This window comes from Cucumis sativus, chromosome 3 (assembly GCF_000004075.3).
Source record: "Cucumis sativus cultivar 9930 chromosome 3, Cucumber_9930_V3, whole genome shotgun sequence".
NCBI lineage: Eukaryota > Viridiplantae > Streptophyta > Magnoliopsida > Cucurbitales > Cucurbitaceae > Cucumis > Cucumis sativus.
Genome location: NC_026657.2, coordinates 9010840 through 9029981, shown reverse-complemented (window position 1 = coordinate 9029981; position 19142 = coordinate 9010840). Strand labels below are relative to the sequence as shown.

Sequence of the window (19142 nt, the reverse complement as noted above, 5' to 3'; positions counted from 1 at the left end):
ATACTTGAGTTTCATTTATATTTCAAAATCGTAAAAAAAATTGATCATTTTCCTTCTGTCATCGGACCGTAAATATTTTACAAAGTTAATTTCACAAATTTGAAAAATGATAAAATAAAAAGAAAGAAAAAAGAAAATCGAAAGTGACAAAAAGAGAAACAATAAATAATGTTATAAGAAAATCACAAACTTAGGTTATTGAATTCTTTAATAAATTTATTATTACTATTATTATCTAAATTGAAATAAAAAAGCTAAAAAGCATTCCGAGAATGTTGGAACAAAATCGGTGGTGGGGTAGGGGGAGATCTGGGCCGTTAAATTTTGTGGGGCTAACATCTTAGCGGTCCGCTTTTTTCCCGGAATTGTTGGAGCAAAAGTGTCAATTTTAACCCTATTTCCAATATTGCCCTTCCAACTATATTTATTATTATTATTCAAAAAGTTTAAATTCTAAACTCTAACTTTTAAAAATAATAAAATAAATTAAAATATTTATAATTTATAACAAAAAAAATTATTTTATCAATATTAAATGTTTGTTATTGATAGAATATGAAATATCAGTGTCTTGACTTATGAATATTTTATCAAATTAAACTATTTGAATGTAAACAAATATAAACATGCAATCCCAAACAAAATTGTTGAGATATTTGCTAGTGGTTGAGAGAAAGAAAAAAGAACTCGTAGTTGTTTTGATATCTCTTATTCTAACTTTTAAGTTATATTTTTGTATCATTTTATAGTATAAGTATATATATAACATTTTCAAATGTAATCAAGAATATTTACAAAAGAAATTTAGATGATGCGATAGACATTACTAGACTTTGAATGACTTTTAGAATTTACCCTTATTATAAATATAATAGATAATTTTGATATGTTTTTCCGAAGGGTCATTTTTAAAAAAATGATTACATTTTCAATTTTATACACAAAATAATTTACCTAAAAAAGTGGGATCCTTCAAACCATCAATATTGTATCTAAGTTGTTGAAAAGTAACAATTATTAACACATCTTTTAAATTTATAATGTCATACAATAATGTCATAACTTTTAATTTTATATATAGTAGATCAGTTTTTTTTGTAAAGGTGATCTTATAATACAAAGGTTAATCTTATAAGTTTTTCTCATGGGGTGTTTGTATAAATGAAAATTGAAACTTAAAAGAAAAATTAATGTCACTTAACATATAATTTTCAAAATTGATTTGTAATTGTACCATTAAAGAGAGATATTGAATTAGATTTTGAGGTGAAAAATCAAACATATGAAGATGGCATTGTTATATTAAAAAGGAAAAAGAGAATATTTGTATGATTGAGAAAATTGAATTTAGTGAAAAGGACAAAATTTGATATTGAGAGAGAGAGAGAGAGGAAAATAAGAATAAGGATATAGTTAGGGACTTAGAGTAGGAGTTTGGGATAAATATTGTTGGGGGACGTTACATTTCGGTTTAGATGTAGCAACTTTATTCAACCAAATCCTCAACGCCCACCCGCTTCCTACCCGCCGGAACAATTCTCTATTCTCAATTCTCTTCTCTTCTCTTTTCTTCTCCCCAAAACCTTCTCTACCATTCCCACACCACTCGCCGGACCACCACCATTTCCGTCAACCCCACCACACCTTTCTTTCACCCCCTCCCTCATTCTCATTCCCGTTCCCATTCCCATTCCCATTCCCGTTCCCGTTCCAATTCCCCTTCCCCTTCCCTCATCATTATCGACACTTCAATCTTCCCTTCCTCATTAATCCATCATTTTTCCTCCACTGAGCACAACGAAACTCTTCTCCTTCAATCCACTCATAACCCCTCTTTCATGGTTTCTCCAACGAACGATAATGCCTGGCCGAGCAGAGCTCACCCTTTTCCATCTGCATTCGGTTCTTTACCCTGTTAGGTTGTGGAAGAATCCCTAAAAGGTTTCTTCTCGTCTCATGGTATTGCCTCTTGATTTTTCCTTGTTGAGGCGTTTCGTTTTGGATTCCCTACCTCCACCTTGGATCTGTAGCTGATCGAATTTCCTCCACGATGGTATCCAACTTAATGAACTCTATTCCTTTGATTTTTCCTGCATTACTTTAGCTGACTTGTCCCAACTCCCCAAGTTCCAATAAGCTTAAATGGAAATTTGGAATTTGAACCCTTTTGGTTATTGCCCTCAACTCTGTGTTTCGATTTGTATGCATGCCTTTCTAGACGTCATGTCAGTACAGAAATCATTTACTGCAGTGCTGTGTATTGTATTTGAACTTTTTATGCTGCTTTTTTTTTTTTTTTTTTTTTTTTCTGTGGACATATATGCATTAAGAGTTAGAGTCGTCACCCTACTCATGTAATATTCTCTTACTTCTCTCTTTCGTCCAACGCGGGTTTTCTCTTTAATTTTGACGAAGAGGGTGAGTTTATTCTTTTTGTTGACGTATAATTTTGCCTGTTCTGCAATGACATTTTATATGTTTGTATTGGCACTTAAACGGTGGACCCTGGTATGTATTCGGTACATTAAAACATCTTATTCTGACAGGCTAGTCAAGTAAATCTAGCGGTTGGATCACTTGTTTGGGTTGAGGATCCTGAGGTAGCTTGGCTAGATGGGGATGTCCTGGAAGTTAATGGTGAAGACATCAAAGTACTTTGTACGTCAGGAACTACTGTAAGTGTTACTTCGTAAGACATTACATTTGATTTATTGTGTTTAACTTTTAGCTACTGTTGAATGGTCAGTTATACTTCTTTTTCTATTATTTTTCTATCCATTTGTCCTGCATTTAGTTGTACATACACGAAGCTCTGTTTTCTGCTTTTAATGGTGGATGTAGAGGTCTGTAATGAGTGAGTTTTCTTGGGAAAGGTTTTGTAGAATTATTTTTGGAAGCTTTGTTCAGAAAGGAATTTCTGCACTGGTCACATGTTATCTTGAGTTTCCTTTTGTTATTTCATTTTAAAAAAAAACCATGATGTTTAATATCCTAATTAGTTAGGACACCCGTCTCGCTGTTCCTTGTTTAATTAAAGCCAATATGCTGAAATAGTCTTAACTTGGGACTTGTTGTGCTTGTCGCTTATACAAAATAAACAATTGAGTCCATTTGGTAGACAACTCTAATACATTTCTAATATTTATTTTTTTGAAAGGTTGAGGTCAAATCATCAAATGTCTATCCGAAGGATCCTGAATTTCCTCCATGTGGTGTGGATGATATGACAAAACTAGCTTATTTGCATGAGCCGGGGCTTCTACAAAACTTAAAATCTCGTTATGATGTTAATGAAATTTATGTGAGTCACTACTCTTTCCTCCTTATTGGAGCAAATTCATTCCTCGGGCTGGAGCTTTTGATATGTTGGTTTCATGGCATCTCTCATTCATGATTACTCTAATTGTCCCTTTTCATGTCAAGGGTTGAGCCATGCTTTTGTTGGCTCTATAAATGCCATCTAGCTGTTATAATGCATTTTTGTGATTAAGTTTAAGTGTTCGCCTGGTTAGTTTAAAATTTCTTTACAATTCCACAGACCTATACTGGAAGTATACTAATAGCCGTAAATCCTTTTCGAAGACTTCCTCATTTATATGATAATCACATGATGCAACAATATAAAGGTGCAGCTTTAGGTGAGCTGAGCCCGCATCCCTTTGCCATTGCAAATTCTGCTTATAGGTACTCCTACACATTATGTATGTGCATTTGCAGATACTTAAATGTTTTGTTTTTTATTTTCATACAATTTTGAAAATGACAAAAAAATGCAGACAGATGATTAATGAAAGTATCAGCCAGTCAATTTTAGTTAGTGGGGAAAGTGGTGCTGGTAAAACAGAGAGTACAAAGATGCTTATGCGCTATCTTGCCCATGTTGGAGGGAGAGCTGGAGGGAAGGCTGCAACTGGTGAACGTTCTGTAGAGCAGCAAGTACTAGAGGTATGAACTTGTTACTGGTTTGTTAATTAGCATCAATCTTAAAGGCTCAAGCAAATCGTTAGAACTTTTTCTATCATTATATTATTTGTGCTGCCTTTTACATTAGGCTCATACCCTCCTTTGATTAGTAGTATCTAGTATGTCAATCCTAATATTAAAATAGGGAGGAAATCAAAATGAGTGGATTTAAACTTACGTTCTAGAATCATAGGATCTCCTACTTATTGTCGAGTTAGATTACCATTCATCCAAAAGAGGCCTAAATGAAAATCACAATCAACCAAAGTTGTTTATCGCTAATGTTTTTCCTCTCACAATTACATCTTAAGAATTTACCTACTCCTGTTTGACATTTGGACTTCAGTTGGTTACAAATTTATCATTACATTACATTTTCTTTGGGCAGTCGAACCCTGTTCTTGAAGCATTTGGCAATGCAAAGACTGTTAGAAACAATAATTCAAGGTGGGGGACCTATTTCTGACATTCTCTCTTCATCTTCCGACCACCAAGCTTTTTGTTATATCTGTTCTTTCTCATGGAATTAGATTTCTGAGTTGATTACTTACTGTGTACATGCAGCCGTTTTGGTAAATTTGTGGAGATCCAATTTGATCAGAGCTGGAGAATTTCTGGAGCTGCTATTAGAACTTATTTATTAGAACGTTCCCGTGTTTGCCAAGTGTCTGATCCTGAGAGGAATTATCATTGCTTCTATATGCTTTGTGCCGCACCGACAGAGGTAAATTATCCATCATGAATGTGTTTTTGGGGACCTTTTCAGGGGAAGGTTTTTGAAGGCTACTTTTTTTTTTTGCTTTATCTGGCTATAATGGAATAGGAGAGTGCTTCTTATAAGGGGATAGTTGGGATAGTTTTTGGGAGGATGTATTGAATGTGGCATTCCTTAAGGCCTCTCTTTGAAATGCTCCCTTGTGTTGATCAGGCTCATCATTTTGCAGGTCTCCCCCTGTATTCTGTTCTTCCATCTTCTTATGGAAGTTGGATTTTCAATAATTTTTAAAAAAGAAGTCACAAATATGTTTTTTCCCTCTATTTTTATATTCTTTTGTTATCACCTTTATTTTCTCCATTTTTTTTTTGTTTCCTTTGACCATTTCTATAATTGTATTTATCTCTACTGCATGTTATGAGTTTTAGGCAATTAGTATGGTTGTGATCTGTGATAAACGCCGAGTCATTAAAGGAGACAAAAGATAAGTGGTCACAATTAGCAATTTCCTTTTCCTACTTTTTTAGGGTCATCAAGGAACTTCCTTTGAACTTGAATAAAAAAGTTCTTTGGCTGTTTGCACATTCATTTTGAAAATATGTGACTTAGATTTAGATTCATTGCATAATTTGGATATGAAAATTGTTTATAGTAATAACATATGCATTTGCCCAACCGAAGTTCCATTCTAGGATATTTCAGTGTCCCCTTTGGTTCCTTTTATTCTCGCCTTTTCTTTTTCCAACTAAATTTGGGTAGTAACTGATGGGTATTGGCTTAGTTGAAATAACATTTGACGTCCATTTCCTTTGCTAGTGAACTATAATTATAATTGTAATTATATATATAAAGTTAAGTAACCTTCTGATGCAGTGGTGTTTTTTTCATCTCCTTGAAATTGATTGTCTTTTCTTTTCTCTAATCAGGATATTGAGAAGTATAAATTAGGGAATCCAAGAACATTTCATTATCTTAATCAGTCTAATTGCTATGAACTTGATGGAGTGGATGATTCCAAGGAATATCTTTCAACTAGGAAAGCTATGGATGTTGTTGGAATAAGTACAACTGAGCAGGTGCTCTTTGCTCTCGAACCTTCTACTTTCCATTAAATATAGCCTCCTAAGTAATTGACTTGAGGTTTTTTACTTCTAGGATGCGATATTTCGAGTTGTAGCTGCGGTACTTCATTTGGGCAACGTCGAATTTGCAAAGGGGACGGAGATAGATTCCTCTGAACCGAAGGATGACAAAGCTCGGTTCCATCTCAAAATGGCAGCAGAACTATTCATGTACAGCTAACTAGTATTTTAAGTGAAGTTGTATCTGAGATAGTTGAAGGCTCATAATCACTACTTTTTTTTGGAATAGGTGTGATGAGAAGGCTCTTGAAGATTCAATGTGTACTCGAGTGATAGTTACACGCGATGAAACCATAACTAAATGTCTTGATCCGGACTCTGCAACTCTTAGTAGGGATGCTTTAGCAAAGATCGTTTATTCAAGATTATTTGATTGGTAGGTTTTGTGTTTGATTCTTGAATTTCTTTTTAATTTAAAATTTTCATTTGTTGCTTCTATCATGTAGCAGATCCTTTTTAAACATCTCCTTCGTCGGTACAGGATTGTTGATAAGATTAATAACTCAATTGGCCAAGATCCTGATTCGAAGAACTTAATTGGGGTTCTGGATATCTATGGATTCGAGAGTTTCAAGACAAACAGGTGCTTAACTGGTACGCTTTTGCTTTCATCATTAGTGAAGGATGAAATCTCGTCAAGTAATTTCACATGCATTTGTTGGCAACACATAACATATATGTGATGTTTCCATTTCACCTTTCATTGGTGGATCGTATTTTTATTCTCTTCTATCAATATTGTTTTTTCTTCCACCACTAGTTTGTTTGGATAAGGATCAACTTCTGTTTCATTGTGAGAGGAAAAGGTGAGGGGGAAGATAAGTTTTCCAGCTACACGAAGCTGAAGCAGCTTAGACCTTCGGTACCAAAAGAAAATGTAACTAACATTGATTAAAGAAAGAAGTATTCCAATTGTATCTAAGAAACTTAATGACTGCCCAAGTTCCGCCCACCTCCCATGCCATATCTCTGTTTTCTAAAGATCTATGGTTTCTCTCCAACAAAATTTTCCAAATGAAAATATTGACGTAGCTGTTGCTTTGAAGAGTCATGAGTTTTATTAGTGCAAGGGGATGCTAACTCCGACTTCTTTCAGTCTATTTGGTATGAAAAGAACAGGCAGGTGTTTAATGAAAAACAATTTTTCTTTGATAGCTCAATGGATTTGGTTTTATTTAATGTTCTCTGTTGGTGTCACCCATTTAAGGCCTATACACCTATAGTTTTTCTACCTTTATTTTGGATGTAAACTACAGTTTCATTAAGAATAAAAAAAATTTAAGGAATACAAATGCATACAAAAATGTGGGCCAGCTGCCAGCCCACACCAAAGGGCTCTAGTTAAGTAAAAGATGACTAAGAGTACTTTTAAATTATTGATATAGTCAAGTTTACCATTATCCGTCAACTTAACCTTTTGGGTTGATTGATGATTTAACATGGACCACATGGTATTAGAGCAAGAGATCTTGAGTTTGAACTCCTATCATATCATTTTCAATGCCAATTGATTTCCACTTATTAGGTCTTCTACATATTTTTCCACAAGTAAAGGGAAGTATTGAAGTATTGGTATAGTTAAATTTACTATAACCCATAATACAAGCTTTTGAGTTCAGTGGGGATTTAATATGGTAGGAAAATAGGGGGTCAAGTGAGCTTGAAAGTCAGAAACATTTTGAGCCTCTAGAAACAGATCTCAATGCCCTGTTTCAATGCAAGGAAGAGGATCCGCTAATTTTCCCTATGCAACTCTTTCTTGTTTCTAGTCGTGCGAAATACCAGATCATTTAAAATCAATAGTTGCTGATTGTGGAATTATTCTAATTTGGTTCTTCAGCCGTTTAATGTATTCCTCCTCGATGTTGGACCAATTTCAGTCTTTCTTGGATTTCCTTTTATGTGGGTGGCAAGTAAAGCCTTCACGCCGATGCTAAAATAGTGGAATACTTTTTTGAGCTTCCTCTAGATTCTGGAATAATATGGCTAGCAGCTTCGAGGCAGCTGGTTGCATCTTCTTGCAAGTTTCTAATTTCAAATGGGTTCTTTATGAGAAATTTTTCATTATGCTTTGTATTTAGATTTCTACGGTTATGGTTTTGTTTAGCTTGATCTTTTCTATTTGGAATTTGTTTTTTAGCTTTTGTTGTAGCTGTAGACTGAATTTTTCTCTTTTCTCTTGCTCTTAGTATAACACTCTTGTACTTTGAGATTAAGTCTCTTTAGTTAATAATAAATAAAGAGGTTTGTTTCTGTTTCAGAAAATAGGAGCTTAGTGTTCCTCAATTAATATTGTTTCCACTTGTTGCTTCTACGAATTTTGAAGCTCACAAGCGATGGGAGTGCTAGACTGTTGATATACTTAAATTTACTATAGCCCATCAACTTAAGCAATTTTAGGTTGATTGATGGTTTTATAAGTACAATTACAGAAGGGATAGGTCACAGAAACCCAAAAAAAATGTAGAATCTAACAGCAAACCCATATGTCACTCAAAGACCTCTCTGTCCCTAAAGATTTTATCATTTCTCTCACCCTGAGATCCCGTAAATTAACACACATTTCCACATGCCACTTCTAAAAAGTCGAATGGAGAAGGAGAAATTATAGCCTTTCTACTTTAATTTGTACTTGGAGATCATTTTTGTAATCCACCAATGGTTGTTGGAAGGCTTTTATGTCCCATTTTGATTTTGTACATGTCATTCAACAATGAAATCACATTGTTTCCTTGTAAAAAAACCCTGTTCTGGCATCTAATACTAATAGTATTGGCTAGTGAAAAATTTAAGAGCTATAGAGACCTTCCTAGTCAACTTCATAAAGGATACACCAATTTGTGGAAAAATGGAAGAATGAGGAATAGAAAAAGAAAACTCTCTTTTGCACCCAGTTAGCAGTGTTACTCCCTGTTCCAAACTATAGCTGAAATAAGAAACTTATCTTTCCAGGGCTTTTGTGCGTCCACATATCATTCGGACAACCTTCAGAAATAGTAAATGCTGAAGAGTGTATTGGAAAAACAATACTGGCTTTGTGAATGCTTTATTTAGAATGCATTTTGTTCTGGTTGTTTGTTTTTCATTTAATGTTGTGATACTCCAATTTTGTTTTCTTTCTAGGCTTTGTTTTTGAGTATGTATTGGTCTATGCAGCTTTGAGCAATTCTGTATTAACCTGACCAATGAGAAATTGCAGCAACATTTCAACCAGGTGGAGCTTGAACTTTGGTAACCTTTTTCAAATAATTTACTGGAATTTGAAATTTAACGTGAAGAATGTTATTTACAGCATGTGTTCAAGATGGAGCAAGAAGAATATACAAAAGAAGAAATTGACTGGAGTTATATTGAATTTATTGATAATCAGGATGTTCTTGATCTCATTGAGAAGGTACAGAAAATTTTCCTTGTTTTCTTGACTTAATGTGTTCACAGATTTTACAAATTTTTTTGTATTTTATTAGTAAGGACTTGTGCTCCCAACATGGAAGGGAAGATTTTTTTGAACCTTTTTTTCATTTCAAAATTTTCCATTTCCTATTTTTTTAAAAATAGTCTCCTATCTTTAAGAATCTTCAATATTCTGGATCTAATTCCTTTTGTAACTACCGCACTCTATTAATTGTAAGGTTGTTCTTTAATTGCTTCAATTAAACATTTTCAATTGCTTTGGTGAAAGTTAACTCCTTTAATATTATGTTTATTACTTTCAGAAACCTGGTGGCGTCATTGCTCTTCTGGATGAGGCTTGGTATGTAATTACAAGATGTAGTATGTTGTCATCGGTTTTTCAAATGTTCTGAGATACGGTCTGTAGAAATGTTTTTTGTGTGCGTGGAATGGAAGGTGATACTTTCCCTGGTTTCCATTTTGTAGCATGTTTCCGAGATCTACACATGATACTTTTGCGCAGAAACTATATCAAACTTTTAAGGACCATAAGCGTTTTAGTAAGCCTAAATTGTCACGAACTGACTTCACAATTTGTCATTATGCTGGTGATGTAAGTTGTTCTCTTATCATTGACGTTTTATTAGCTAGAGGCTCTTCATAAGTGCCTTCCTCAATTTTGCAATGGATAAGTTGATCAATCTTGTTGTTCACTCGACTGTGGTAAATATTATTCCAGGTTACGTACCAAACTGAACTCTTCTTGGACAAAAACAAAGATTATGTTGTTGCGGAGCACCAAGCACTGCTGAGTGCTTCCAAGTGCACCTTTGTTGCAGGACTCTTCCCCCCCTTACCTGAAGAAACCTCCAAATCATCCAAGTTCTCATCAATAGGGACTCGATTTAAGGTGTGTTTCTGTTCTAACAGTAAATTTATTTATTGTTATTATTGTTATTTTTTTTTGGTACGAAGCTATTTATATATTTTTATATACTTTTAATTTAATTTCCATTTTTTTACCTACAGCAACAACTTCAATCTTTGCTTGAGACACTAAATGCTACTGAGCCACACTACATTCGCTGTGTAAAGCCAAACAATCTTCTTAAACCAGGCATCTTTGAGAACAATAATGTTTTGCAGCAGCTCCGATGTGGGGTTAGTTTATATTTCCCAAATCTTATTTGTCCAATCATACCTCTCTTCTAGGCACATGAACTTTAAGAGATTTTTTCTTTTAGGGAGTCATGGAAGCAATCAGGATCAGTTGTGCTGGATATCCTACTAGGAAAACGTTTGATGAATTTATTGGTCGGTTTACTATCTTGGCACCTGGTGTTTTGAAGGGAAGGTAATTTGCACATTACTAAAGGAATTTTAGTGATTCATCTGTGTATAATATTTTTTTTGAGACTGTGATGTTAAATGCTTGGTCTCTTAGCTATGTGTAATTCTCTTTTCACTGGACTTGTTGATAGCTCTAATGAAGCCACTGGGTGTAAGAGGCTTTTGGAGAAAGTGAACATTAAAGGGTATCAGGTATGGTAGTGCGAATTTTATAATTTTTTGCTGTAAACTACTCTTCATGTATCACTAATCGGAAGTTTCTTTTTTTTTTCCTTAAAAAAGAAAGGAACAATCTCAATAGCAAAAACAAAGGAAAAAACCACACTTTCAAGATCTAGAAAGAGCACACCAAGTAGAACTTAGATACACTAAATTCTGCTAGATCCTTAGCATCTTCCTGATTTCTAATTCTAAAATAATCATGAAGTGTTCTATGATTTATTTCCAACCGAACTGCTATAGTTTTGTTATGGTTTGTGGATTTGGGAGGCCATGCTGCTAAAGTGTTGTTATGGGAGGAGGGCTCCTTGCCTCTCTTCCCCCTAGATTGTTCCTTATGTAGTTAATTTATATCAGTTTATTTTTTTAAAAAAAACTGAAGTGTTGGAGAAGCTCATGCCGGCTTTCGTGATTTTCCAACTGTTCTTTATATTTTTTTAAATAATTATCAGAGTCAATTTTGAATGCTTTTCTATTTCAGTTTAATTTTGAATGCTTTTCTACTTCAGTTTCAGTGTATTGTACATATAATTACTTGAGACTTGAGAGAGAGGGAGGGTTCAAGTACTTAAAATTACTTGTTTTATCTTGTAGTTCTGTCTTTTTCTTCAGTGTAGTTGGGTTCTATCATGTTTCTTATTGAAAAAAAAATCATATTTCTTATTGAAGTTTGCAGGAATGATTTTCTGAGTGTCTTTTGTGGCAGATTGGTAAAACCAAAGTATTTCTTAGGGCTGGTCAAATGGCAGAATTAGATGCTTGCCGAACTGAGGTCTTGGGAAGATCTGCTATGGTTGTCCAAAGGAAAGTACGCTCATATTTGGGACGCAAAAACTTTATATTGTTGCGGTTGGCTGCTATACAAATTCAAGCCCTGTGTAGAGGTATTAAGTTAATTAACTTGAATGCATTGTGCATGTTAGTAGCTAAGCAATCCATATTAGTAGCTAAGCAATCCGTAGCTACAATAAGCTCATGAGATTGTGGATGAAGAATAAAGATCATAAAGATAACAAAATGAAAAATTGTAGTTATTAAGTTGGTGTGATATTTTAGTACCTGCTTTTACCTCTTTTGTTATTTACACTTTTTCCCATTAACAGGGCAAATTGCACGCCAGCATTATGAAGACATTAGAATGGAAGCTGCTTCCATCAAAATCCAAAAGTATTGGCGTATGCATTTTGCCCGATGTTGCTATAAAAGAATTTGCACTTCAGCTGTAGCTATTCAAGCAGGTATCCACGGTATGGTTGCTCGCAAAGAGCTTAAGTTCAGGAGACAAACAAGAGCTGCAATTATCATTCAGGTAGAGAGATAACTTGTCCTCAACTAGCATCATACTTTTCAGGAGAACCTCCTAGTTTAGAACCTTGGAACATTAAACATCGAGAGATCAGTGAGAAAATTAGCACGTGTACTGCATTTTCACTTATTTATTATCATCTCAATTGGGAGACGTAGATGGAAGCTAAAGTAGATCAGAAGATGCTAATGCCACCAACTAAAAGTTTTCTATAGGAGACTATATGTGTCATTATTATCATATGAGATTTAACCTAAACCCTAAACATATAAGCTGTATAATTCCAAACGACGATCATTTTCCTATAGGGCATGCCTTTAGTTGACTTACTTTCATTGATTCTTGCCACAGTGGAGTGTACTTTAGTCCTATATTGCCAAAACATTTTATTTTCTAACCACAAGAACATTCCAACCTTCAATATGCAAGGGAAGGCATGAGGAAACATTTAATATACTAAATAAATACGTCCAACCTCCCTAGAAAACTTATGGTAATTTTGATACTACAAGTAAATTAGAGGAGAACTAAACCTAAAAAAGTGGAGAAGGGGATTTTTTTTTTGAAGTGGAGAAGTTGATGGATCTTAACCCTTAATTTTTTTATAGTATTATTTTTCAATCTTTCTCTTGAATTTCCATATATTCTCTTTTCTTATTTTTAACGTGTAGTTATGCACAATTCTGGTATATTTCAGAGTCGATGTCGGCAATACTTGGCCTGTATGCATTATGTGAGGATTAGAAAAGCTGCAATTACTACTCAATGTGCTTGGAGAGGAAGAGTTGCACGAAAAGAACTTCGAAAGCTTAAAATGGTACTTTCCGTTTCTCTGTCTTTAAGCAGTTATCTTAAACGGGATCAGGATTATTGGTTTTATTCAAATGTACAGTGGGCTGGGATTAATCTACATTTGATTTGATCACTCACACAGCATGAACAAGTTCCAAACTATGATAGTTTTCCTCTACTATGTCATGTGAACCTTTCCATGTTGGCAAGAGTAGCAGTTTCTTGGAGAAGTTTATTTTAACAGAATTTCTGTTTCCTGTTGATTAATATCTTAATAGTTTTGTGTGTAAATATATATGGTCGTTAGCCTTGAATGATCAAATATGGTATGATTGTTAATTTTGATCAATCTCAAAAGCTCATGTCGCAATGCCAGTAAATGAGATAATTTAGATCATTTTTTAACACTCATTTGTGTATCAACATTAAATTTGCCCTTTGGTTGTTTTCTTTTGTTCTATGAATTTATATGTTTCTTATAAAAAGAAAAAAATAAATTTGCTTTCCTCAGTGTGACGAAAATAGCATGCTTTTAAACACAAGATCTCATACATTATACATTATTGTTTAGTGATCATTAGTTTTAAAATTTTAAATTGTGAAGTGAAGGTACCAGATATTTATATAATATCCTATTTAACAACTTCCAAAGAAGAGAATTTTTAAACTGCAATTGTCTGCAGGCTGCTAAGGAAACTGGCGCTCTCCAAGCTGCCAAAAATCTGCTGGAGAAGCAAGTGGAAGAACTAACATGGAGATTGCAGCTAGAGAAACGAATGAGGGTACACATCTTCCCCATCCATATCTATATTGGATATCTCAATAATGCCCCCATACTTTTACTTGGGATGTATAGTATATGTATATGTATCCCAAGTAAATACAAGCTTTAATAGTACATGATGTAATATTTCTGTCAAAGTTACTCAATGTTATATAGAATGCTAGCAGTAAGTGTTTTACTAATACAGGCTGACATGGAGGAAGCCAAGACTCGAGAAAACACAAAATTGAAGGCTGATTTAGAAGAAATGCGAACTCAATTTCAGGAAACAAAAGCACTGCTTAATGAGGAACGTGAAGCTGCAAAGAAAGTAGTTGAGCAAGTTCCTGTCATACAAGAGGTTCCCGTTGTTGATAATGAGCTGATCACTAAGTTAACTACTGAAAATGAACAACTGAAGGTCTAGTTTTCAAATCTTATGATTGAAGGGATGTTGAATTTTTGGTATCCTATTTATGATCCTGTGAAGTTGCTGATTCTTACATTTGTGTGCAACTGGTTTATTTGGTTACGGGCAAGTGCAGGCTCATGTAAGTTCGTTGGAAAATAAAATTGATGAAACAGAAAGGAAATTTGAGGAAAGTAACCGTCTTAGTGAAGAGCGGCTTAAGCAGGCTACAGAGGCAGAGTCAAAGATAATTGAATTAAAAACTGCCATGCAAAGGTTTTATCAGTTATTTTGCTCTATTAATTTGTATAGAGATGTATCTTTAGTCTCTGTCACGGACATTTACTTGGTGTGATCTTTCTGACTATAGATTCTATTTTAGAAGTGTATTTGAATTACTGTTTGTCTCAGGCTTGAGGAAAAAGTATCCGACTTGGAAACTGAGGACCAAATTCTTAGGCAGCAAACACTGCTAAAGCCTCCTTCAAGAAAAATGTCTGGACGTATAGCAATTCAGGTAGGCATGCTCAAGGATTTTTATATTGTTAGGTTCTCTGAGGTATTGATTGATCCTTTTTCCTTCTTGTATCTGCAGCCTTTGGAAAATGGCCACCACGTAAGTTTATAAAACATTGCCCGACTGGTATGCACTCTTACATTCCCGTGGATGTTTATTGATGTTAAACTACCAAGTACATTGTTCAGGACTTACTAAGCAATGCACCCTCAAAAAAGTATGGTACCGATGCTGATGCAAAATTGAGGAGATCCCAGATTGAAAGGCAGAACGTAAGTGTCTGCGAGGGAGACATTTTCCCATTTTCCTTTTATGGGTTATGGTTTTGTTAAGGTTTCATTATATTTGATCATTTCGTACTCCATTCAGGAAGGAATGGACGCTCTATCAAAATACCTGACACAGGATCTTGGGTACAGTGAGGGAAAACCTATTGCTGCTTTTGTAATTTATAAATCTTTCCTTCATTGGAGATCATTTGAAGCTGAAAAAACAAGTGTTTTTGATCGGCTAATTCAGCTGATTGGTTCTGCAATTGAGGTAAACCTTCTCTTGTAGATTCTCTTGTGGTCGAGACATTATCATATCCATCTATTGGCAGAGGTGGTCGATATTCTAAAATTCAGTCTTTTGCATGAAAACCCCAGAAATGCAGTAGTTATTCCATCCAAATATTGTAGAATTATATGGGTTGTCCTGGGAGTTGTGCGTAATCTAGCTTGGACAATCACATATATCCAAAAAACAGAAAGAGAAAGAAAGAGAAAGAAAAAGAAAGAAAAAGAAAGAAAAAGAAAAAGAAAAACCATCTGAGAAAAGATTGGCTTAACTAAAATTCCTGGAAGGAGTGAAGCAAAACCAACTGATAGACATTTTCTAACAGTAGAAGTTTTACAGACACGTAGAGGCATTGAACAAATAATATGCATTTAAGTATAGTATTAGTATTTGAATATTGTTCCTCTCCTTTGTTTTTTCTCTTTTCCTTTCTTCTTTTTCTTCCATGTATTTAAATATAGTATTTGATTTACTTGCAGAATCAGGATGATGATGAACTTATGACCTATTGGTTATCCAACACAACCACATTGTTGTTCCTTCTTCAAAAGAGTTTAAAAGCCACACCACGGAAGCCTCCCACCCCTACATCATTTTTTGAGCGGATGACCCAAGTAACGATATGCACACTTTTTTTTCCCTTTATTTTCTTTCTTTCTTTTTTTGTTAGAAGAAAAAAAGGAGAAGTCTTATTTTTCAATGAGAAGAGAGATTTATGTTATTTTCAGGCATTAACCAAATAGATTGAAAGGTGACAAAGTGTTGATTTTCTTAGGGGTTTCGGTCATCTTCTGCCCTTCCAGTTGGCACCCTTGATGTGGTGCGGCAAGTTGAGGCCAAATATCCTGCTCTACTTTTCAAGCAGCAGCTAACAGCGTATGTAGAAAAGATATTTGGAATAGTTAGAGACAATCTAAAGAAGGAACTATCGCCGTTGATTTCAGCTTGTATCCAGGTAAGAATTACGAGTCTCCTGCAGTCTAATACATATATGGGCAATGACTTCCAACATCCTGTTTATGATTACTTATGTTGGAAAGTAAACGGATTACTGGATTCAAGTGACTACATGTATCCTTCCTGGTTAAAAGTTTTTCAGAACTATATCCTTCTTTGTTTAATTTTCTAACTTGGATCCGAGATTAGCAGCTCTGATACACGTTTGTTGGCATGCAGGCTCCAAGATCTTCAAGAGGAAATATTTTAAAATCATCTGGCCAGGAAAATAGCAGTAGCCCTCCCAGTAGTAGTAATTCATGGAGCAGCATCATCGGGAGCCTCAACGATCATCTGTGTAGATTGCAACAGAACTTCGTATGTGATAACTTCTATTGGTATTCAAGTGAATTATATATCACTTCACTGTGAACTTGTACTAAACTCCTTACAGGTGCCTAACGTTTTGGTTCAGAAGATGTTCACTCAGGTTTTTTCATGTATCAACGTTCAACTTTTCAACAGGTATATTTGCCTTTTGTAAATTAGGAAATCAATTTTAGAAAATTTTATCACGACTCCTGAAGATGTAATTGCATTGTGGTTTGTGTTGGGTCAGTCTTTTACTTCGTCGAGAGTGCTGTACGTTTAGCAATGGGGAATATGTGAAGTCAGGATTGGCTGAGTTAGAGATTTGGTGTTCTCAAGCAAAAGAAGAGGTACACTGGTGCTCTGATATTTTAACAAGCTCCCTCTTCAAACTTTGCATACTGCTTTATTATATTCTATTACTTCAATAATGGTTCATTTCTTGTTATGAATATATAAATTCTAGTATGCTGGGTCATCTTGGGATGAGCTAAAACCGGTGAGGCAAGCTGTTGGATTCTTGGTATGTTCCTTCACTATCCTATATACCCCCAGTGCCACCTCTCTGAATTTCTATCTTTGCCATATATTTATATACTGTGAATTCTGTTATGTGGTCTTATAATTTCCTGGTACTATTTTGTTGTTTGTCTGTGCATATGTTAACTTTTATTTAACGGTTACCAAGAGACGTTAGGACTTAAATGTTTTAGCAACAGTTGTACGTCAGTAGTTGCATATGAATTTGTATGCTTGAATTAACACAAGAAAAGAGACATTAAGGATTTAAATTCTTATTTTGAGAACAACCCATGGGAAGGAAAAAAATAGGGTATTCATATGAGTTGTTTTCAAACTGGTTCTTTCCTAACCCAAGATAGCTTCAAGGAATTAATTTTTAGGTATCCTTACGTTTATGTTTTGGCGTGTTCATAAATGAGAGATCTCCTTCTGTTAATGTTTATGATATTTAGAAAGAGGGGGGAAAAAGGAGAAATGGAGGAAACTTTAGAGACTGAGAAATGAAAGAAGATGGTATTGAAGAAGTGAGGGAAAAAAGAGTTATATTGAAGTGTCATACCATAAATTGAAGTAGGAGAGATAGTAAATGAGGAGGGAGGAGATGGGGTATAAAAGGGCTTTGTTCATACACTATCAGTAGATAAAAGGCATTTAAAAAGATTTCTTAAAGATTAAGAGTATTAATTTAATTTCTGAAATTTCGGTAGCCTAAAATGAGATACTAATGATTTTTGTTCATATCTTGATGGTAAAGGTATTTGAACTTTCAAACTATATTAATGAAGCTTTCGAAAATTCAAAGATATTTTCTTCAATTTAGCCAAGTAAATTTAGGCAAAAAAGAAAAAGATATTTGGTGTCTTTGCCTTCTTATTAGTGATTGTAAAGCACTCATTCATTAGTTTTGGTAAGAGGTTTCCTCTACCCACGTCCCTTAAACTATTCTTTTGTGGCCGTTGGTTTGCCTTTTATAATATCACTTTTTGTTTCCTATCAAAAAGAAAAAAAAAATCAATGCTATGTTGGTTATTGTTGCGATGAGACGATATATTTTATGGCTTTTTGATAACTTGATTTTACATTTTCTGAATTCAGGTTATTCACCAGAAGTCTAGAATATCTTATGATGAAATTACAAATGACCTCTGTCCAGTAAGTCCCTCTCTAGTCGTGCATGCATCCTTCTCCGTGATTATTTCTCACCTATGGCCTCTTTATTCAGATATTGAGCGTTCAACAGCTTTATAGAATATGTACTCTTTATTGGGACGACAATTACAATACTAGGAGTGTAGCTCCAGATGTAAGTTTGTACAAGATTTACCACTGCTTCTATGTGTCTTCCATTTGATAACTTCACGTAGTTTTCCTTCCGTTTTTCTTTCTTAGGTTATTTCTAGCATGAAAGTTATGATGACTGAGGATTCCAACGATGAAGATAGTAGTTCCTTTTTGTTAGATGACAATTCCAGGTATTTTTAGAACAGAAACAGGACATGCATTGAAAAGTCCTTCAACAGAGGACTTTTTTGGATGGGATAAACACTAATTAAGCTTCATGATTGCAGTATACCTTTCGCGGTTGATGACATATTCACTTCCCTGCAAGAAAAGAATTTTCAGGATGTAAAGCCTCCAGCAGAACTACTAGAGAATCCGGCCTTCCAATTTTTACAGGAATAAGGCTGTGGTTCTTATTTATATATGATCCACGGTGCCCCATGTCAGTCTTTAACCTTTGTAAATCCATTTCAATTTTTGTTTCAAAAAGAAAAAAGAAAAAAAAAATGAAAAATGAAAAAATCATTTCACTACCACTGTAACATCCATTCCTCTGGATGTAAAGTTCATTCTTTAGAGTTGTATAATGTCGTTAGGCCGGTTTTGAATAGTTAAGAAGGGAAAGGGAATGAGAGTAGGTTTCAGCTTTTAATTTGTTATTTATTTATTCTTTTCAGTTTAAATTTTCAGTCTTACTATTAGTGGTATACTTAGGTGTCACAAGGTCAATGGTAGTGATGGGTAGGAAGTCTGAGGTTGATCCAATATAGTGGGACAAAGGCTCTTTTGCCTCCCCAGTTTTATATTGTACAAAGTGACTGAAATCCATTTCTTCTTTCTTTAACATATTCAGTTGGTCTTCTATTTGTATGATTCTCCCCTTTAATAATCTGTCATCTTTTAATCA

General features: G+C 34.5%; 1 protein-coding gene across 1 annotated transcript; it reads left to right on the top strand.

The window, feature by feature from the left end:
* Positions 1-1449: 1449 nt before the first annotated feature.
* On the top strand, positions 1450-19142 carry LOC101221506 (myosin-8). The gene is made up of 39 exons (XM_004133980.3): positions 1450-2053; positions 2547-2675; positions 3158-3301; positions 3539-3684; positions 3777-3945; positions 4352-4410; positions 4528-4687; positions 5605-5754; positions 5834-5970; positions 6050-6196; positions 6302-6403; positions 8977-9034; positions 9113-9214; positions 9537-9574; positions 9700-9826; positions 9953-10123; positions 10243-10374; positions 10458-10567; positions 10695-10755; positions 11489-11666; positions 11886-12091; positions 12786-12905; positions 13564-13662; positions 13852-14064; positions 14189-14328; positions 14464-14569; positions 14648-14668; positions 14758-14841; positions 14939-15109; positions 15607-15741; positions 15903-16082; positions 16304-16441; positions 16518-16588; positions 16683-16782; positions 16899-16955; positions 18050-18106; positions 18177-18257; positions 18344-18426; positions 18523-19142. The coding sequence occupies exons 1-39, from the start codon at positions 2051-2053 to the stop codon at positions 18635-18637; spliced, it is 4500 nt and encodes a 1499-aa protein (XP_004134028.2). The 5' UTR covers positions 1450-2050; the 3' UTR covers positions 18638-19142.